The 5314-nt window shown below is 42.1% G+C and overlaps 1 protein-coding gene and 1 long non-coding RNA gene across 4 annotated transcripts in view; one reads left to right on the forward strand and one right to left on the reverse strand.

Annotated features, from left to right (window-relative positions):
• The window catches only part of LOC109951067 (uncharacterized), a 58755-nt gene that overhangs the window by 24916 nt on the left and 28525 nt on the right, over positions 1-5314 (forward strand). The window lies entirely within an intron of this gene.
• On the reverse strand, positions 1013-3029 carry rpl22l1 (ribosomal protein L22-like 1). 3 transcript variants are annotated; one of them, XM_020585345.1, is made up of 5 exons: positions 3011-3029; positions 2776-2848; positions 2135-2248; positions 1341-1462; positions 1013-1223 (listed from the first exon to the last, which is right to left on the reverse strand). In XM_020585345.1, exons 2-5 carry the CDS (start codon positions 2782-2784, stop codon positions 1079-1081), a joined length of 390 nt encoding a protein of 129 aa, XP_020441001.1. In that variant the 5' UTR covers positions 2785-2848; positions 3011-3029; the 3' UTR covers positions 1013-1078. The 3 variants fall into 3 exon arrangements, with proteins under 3 accessions (XP_020441001.1, XP_020441000.1, XP_020440999.1); XM_020585344.1 differs by lacking the exon at positions 3011-3029 and having other exon boundaries at positions 2776-2867; XM_020585343.1 differs by lacking the exons at positions 2776-2848; positions 3011-3029 and adding an exon at positions 2670-2769.

Below are 5314 nucleotides of genomic sequence, written 5' to 3' on the forward strand. Positions count from 1 at the left end.
CACAACAGATGAGCACACGGGAGAGAATCCAGACGCACTCGGGGCAGAACATCTTTTTCTGTTTAGGGGAATAAAGGTTTTTGTTGGTGTGTCCTCGCGTGCCAACCTGAACTGTGGAGGATGTTATGAAGTGGATTGTTGTGAAGATTCAGTGTTTGGTTTATCTTAAGCAGAAACTCACACCTGTGGTTTCCTCTAAGATTAATATTTTACAGCATCTGATTTAACGCCTGTTATCATTCAGTGACTTCAGCTCCCATGAGGCTTTGACAGTTAAAGACTCAGGATGCCTGTGAAAGCTGGTGAAAAGATGTCTCAGCTGCTTCTCACAAGCTGCAACAGTACAAGTCACATGTGAGCTTTTTATTTTAGTGTAAATCTGACCCCTCTATTTTCACTGACCTGGAAACCCTCAAGATGACGAAGGCGCAGCAGTGCCTGCATCCTCTCCCGTTTGACTCCAAACAGCAAGTATATTAAACTTAGGGAAAATGATACCCTGAATTAAAAAGTACTTGGATTATAAACCCATTTTGCAAAAGCCTGAACAAGCAGAGGGAATGAGCCAACTTTAAAATGTCTTGGATCTGACATACTTTTTATAGTTACCTAGAAATTTTCATTTAAAGTTGAACACTTTGACCCCTCCCCAAACACGTTAAACTCCGTGAGCTTACACATTCCACACTGGCAGAAGCTGGACTAGGTACACCAAGCTGCTGGTGTCTGAATTTCCCTCAGGATCAGTGAAGTATTTATCAGCCCTGCAAGAAATCATCCAACATCAAGGTGGAAACATTCAGCTTGTATTGAAGCTTTGATTTTGGAGGCTGTAATGTATGCTGCCATTCCTTCAGCCAACTCTCGTTGGTGTAAATGACCTAGAGAAAATGCATACAAAGCCGAGAAGGCCCTGGCTGACTGTTCATTCAAAATGCATCACTGATGCCACCTAGTGGCGGTTTAGTGTACTGCTCATACGTGCCAACACCATAGTGAGACAAGAGGAAACTCCTTTTTCACATTTATTCTGCTCCAGCTGCTGACACACACATTTGCGGCACTCTGCTGCAACCATCTACTCGTCTGCTTCCGACTCCTTGTCATCCTGACTGATCTGGAAGTAACGAAGCTCGTACGTCTCCTTATCCAACGCCACAACTCGGAGCCAGTCACGAAGGTTGTTCTTCTTCAGGTATTTCTTCGTTAGGTACTTAAGATACCTGGCAGAGGTGGGGTGTATTTAGTTTCCCCCCAACACAATGAAAGAAGCATTTTTGCCAAGTTTCATTTATGTTACATAAAAACTAATAGTTCAGATGCTGCTCAGCTCGCCTCACCTTTTGGAGAACTGCTTCTCAGACATGACGTTGATCTTGTTCTTCAGGCAGCCGACCTGGACAACATTACCCAGATTCCCCGTCTTTCCGTTGACCTTTATCCTCTCTTTGAGGAAGGTTTCCTGTTGGACAGAATACAGTAACACACTAGGGAAGAGAACCCTAGTAAATGTGGAGCTAGGGAAGGGGGCCCTAGTCCAGCCACAGGGTTAGATGCTCATTAAGATCACTTTATTGTGTGGATGCTGTAAACCCCCTGTAAACCCCTCACACACACACATACACACAAACACCTACACCCCTACTTGTTTTATCTACTTTGTGAGACCAGTGGGAAAATTTTCACATCTTAATAAGTTCAGCACACTTTCAGCTAGAAAAGCCATTCAGGTATCAAAATGTTCAGCTCTTCAAGGACAGTCCTACTTCTATTTATTGCCTCTCATCCTTCAGATTATTCAACAAAAAACTTCAGCCATTTCTTCTCAACTATTGCAACAAAGACTTTCAGCCATTTCTTCTCATCCTTCAGCTGTTTCAGCTATTGATTTCAGGCATTTTCAAGGCAATCCTTCAGCATATCAGCATCCATATGCATTTTCGACAGGAAATGCATTTCTCTAGTTAACCCTTTAATAGGTTTGTTATTGGACAGACTGTTAAAAATAATTATGAATATGCTAAAGAAATCTTATACTGGGTGTTCACAATGTTTTCCTCATTTTAAAATTCATGATTTGATCTCTGAAAGTGGCCTTTCTAAGAGGCACTAAACAACAGTAGTGAAGTCTTACGAAGTTTGCCGAGTCCAGGATCCCGTCCTCCACGGGGTGGGTCAGGTCCAGGGTGAACCTCCACGCAGCTCCCTTTTTGGCCGTCTCGCCAACGGTCGGCCTCTTATGTTTGATCTGTGACGGAAATTACCAGCGACGGGATCAGAAAACGTATGTGCAACACGAGGGCAACAGAATCTCTGCAGGCACAAGTTTAACTTAAGCTGCAACAATTTCAGTAAACGATAGACTAAATATATTAGATTATCTGACTCTGTCGTCTATAACATGCTTACTATTCAGTGGCGAATGATAACATATCTACAGATCTTAAGTTATTAGTAGCTAATATATGAACAGCTCATACGTTATGAAGAATTAACAAGTCACGTTTGAACTACACAAATACTGACAGAAAAAGGTTTTATAGTGAAGTATTATACAACGTTCTACTTATATAGAGACAGGACTAACGAATGGAAAACGTGTAGCAAGACTCCTACGGACTAATGCTAATGGTTTCTTATCCAATAAAAACCTATTAAATGACACGTACACAATTGTAAAATTCCATCTTACAGTAGGTAATGGACGAGATAATTTGAAAAACAAAGAAATTGACATTAAATTTGTTAAAATCGGCAGGATCTAGTGGAACTCACCGGCGACATTTCTAAAGCTAGGACAGGAAAAGGATATCCGGAAATGACGCAGCAGTGACGTTGTACGTGGCGCCTGGAAGTAATTACCGTATATAGTAAGCAGATCACAGCATAAATACTGTACTTCTACTTATGGTTTGTTTTTAAAACTTTGTTTTGTGTATTTAGCATATAATCTTTTAATGTCCTTTATTCTTCAGCTAAGTTTAGTCTTAAACGTGTGAAATCAAAGGACCTTTTCCTGTTTCAGCAGACGATTCAAGTCCAATGGTCAGCTAAAGTCCAAACACACTCTGATAACAAGCCCGCTGATCTGGCGAATTACTGACAACGTCTTAGCACACACACGCACACACAGAGAGAGAGAGAGGGGGAGGGAGAGAGAGCTCTGGTGCCAGCCCTCCTCCTTCAGCTGCATCTCTATGAACACAGAGAACAGAAAATGAAATCCCTCCCAATGAGCCAGAGAAAACCAAACCAGCTGAGACGGGTATCAACAGAAAAAATTGTGCTTTCCTTCCATTGTAGAACCTGGTGTGACTCAGTGTGCACATATCCATGCAGGCACAAGTGAATGATTCATCTTCACATTTCAGTTGGAGATGGGTAGGCAGGGTGTGTCTGGTACTGACTTCACACACTGACACAGCAAAATGTTCAGTAGCACAGGCAGAAAAGCACAACTTCACTCCTTAAGCATCCATGTTATGACTCCATACCGCTTTTCTCCATTGTATTTATCTGCATTAACAGGCTGCTGAGCTGGTTTTCGGAAAGTATTACCACCCCTTCACTTTATGCACTATTACATACAGTATATTAGTTAATTTACCTAATGCATCTTTTAGCTTTTTGTCTTTTTCCAACCCCAACTACAACAGGGAGTCTACAGATTAGTGTAAGCCTGCATTAAATGATTAAAACCATCACAGTACTCAGCAGCTAAGCAGCTCTCATGTGAGAGGAAACCTGAGAAGCGTCACTGTGGACTATTTTTATTTGCAAACAGAACATAATTTCTAGTGGTTTTCAACCAACAAAACAAGTAAAAACACACCAAAGGCTGTAAAGGACCAGGGCTAGGTTGCTCTGACAGGCTGCATTTCCTGTCAATCCATGTTTATCTGATAGGTATTTGACATATGAAACATGCACCACCCAGAGTAATATATTTTAAAAAGCTTGTTTCACCACTTCCTGCTTCAGTTAATGCATTACGCACTCAAAGCAAACAATGTCTACTTTGATAACTAAGTATAAACGATACAAGTGAAAACTCAGAACTTTTGCTTTACTTCCAGTACTTTAAAAACCATAGAACACAGGTGTAAGAACATGCATAGGCTGGAGCACTTCAGAATGACAGGTAACGTACATTTCATTCATGTCCTTCTGCTTTGAACAAGTTTAACTTTGGCAAAGGGTTTTAAAACACTTGGATCTGAGCACTGCAATCAGACGACCTACACCATTATGCTACATTCACATTATGCCCTGGAGTGACTCAAATCTCTTTTTTTTTTTCCCCTCCTAGTGACTCAGACCTGGTGTGTTCACAGCAGCGTGAACAGACCAGATCTGGGCCACCTGTGTATGTGCTCCTAGAACCCATTCCTCTCAGACCTCTGACTGCATGAGTGCCATCAGAACGGTCAGATCAGAATCCATGTGGCCATTTTAATGTCTCCTCCTCTGCACATACAGCCTGTCATCAATGGGAGGAAACCAGGCCATTTGACTGTCACACACATGACCTGGTTGTTTTATTGTGTGTACATGGCTCACATTTCAGTTACATATGTGCATGTGTGGCAGCTTAGGAGCTCAGTGGTGTTCACGAGGGCCGGGTACATGGCACTGACACATGGATGGGAAGCAGCAACACAAACTGACTGTTGACTGCTGCACGTGCTGCTCCCATGCAGCATTCATTCTCTTATTATATTGCTGCATTTGCTGCTTAAAGTGCCTTAGATTTTGTGTTACTTATCTACTTTATATTTCATTTGTATTTTGTGGCATTCATGTGGATGGCGAAGTAAGAATTTTATTGTACAGGGAAACAGGTTTCCCATCTATGCATGACAAATAAACACTTTGACCTTTGACCAAAGATCAGATCTGAGCTTTGAGGCCTGAGATGTGAATGTAGCCTCCTTAAGTTTTTCAGGCATCTCTACCACTTTGATTACAAGACAGAAAATCAGACTAATACTGCGGTTTTTGTCAATTTATTTCATTTTTGCCATCTCCAGTCAGGTAACAAAGGCCTCGAGTGAACAATAAGATTGCAACTCTACCACCCTCCCCAACCCGATGGAGTCCCTCAAAAGAAACACGTCACTTATAATGGCCTCGTGTGTGTCAGAGGCCCACACTGCTATACTCTCATGGCTCTCAAACTAAATATAACACTCCTTTTGTACTGGGGGATGACTGGGGCAGCAGGGTGAGCCCTCACTGCCCACATGAGATTGGTGTGACCCTCACACCACAATTCTCTGACTTCTACACAGACAAGAGACTGGCATCACAAGGG

This window comes from Monopterus albus, unplaced genomic scaffold (genome assembly GCF_001952655.1).
Source record: "Monopterus albus unplaced genomic scaffold, M_albus_1.0 scaffold362.1, whole genome shotgun sequence".
NCBI lineage: Eukaryota > Metazoa > Chordata > Actinopteri > Synbranchiformes > Synbranchidae > Monopterus > Monopterus albus.

What these genes read in the sequence shown, in the direction of transcription:
- rpl22l1 (XM_020585343.1), bottom strand. An exon ending in TCCTGGACTCGGCAAACTTC is followed by an intron (nt 1,463 to 2,134) that starts GTAAGACTTCAC and finishes TCTGTCCAACAG; the next exon opens with GAAACCTTCCTCAAAGAGAG. An exon ending in GAGAAGCAGTTCTCCAAAAG is followed by an intron (nt 1,224 to 1,340) that starts GTGAGGCGAGCT and finishes CACCTCTGCCAG; the next exon opens with GTATCTTAAGTACCTAACGA.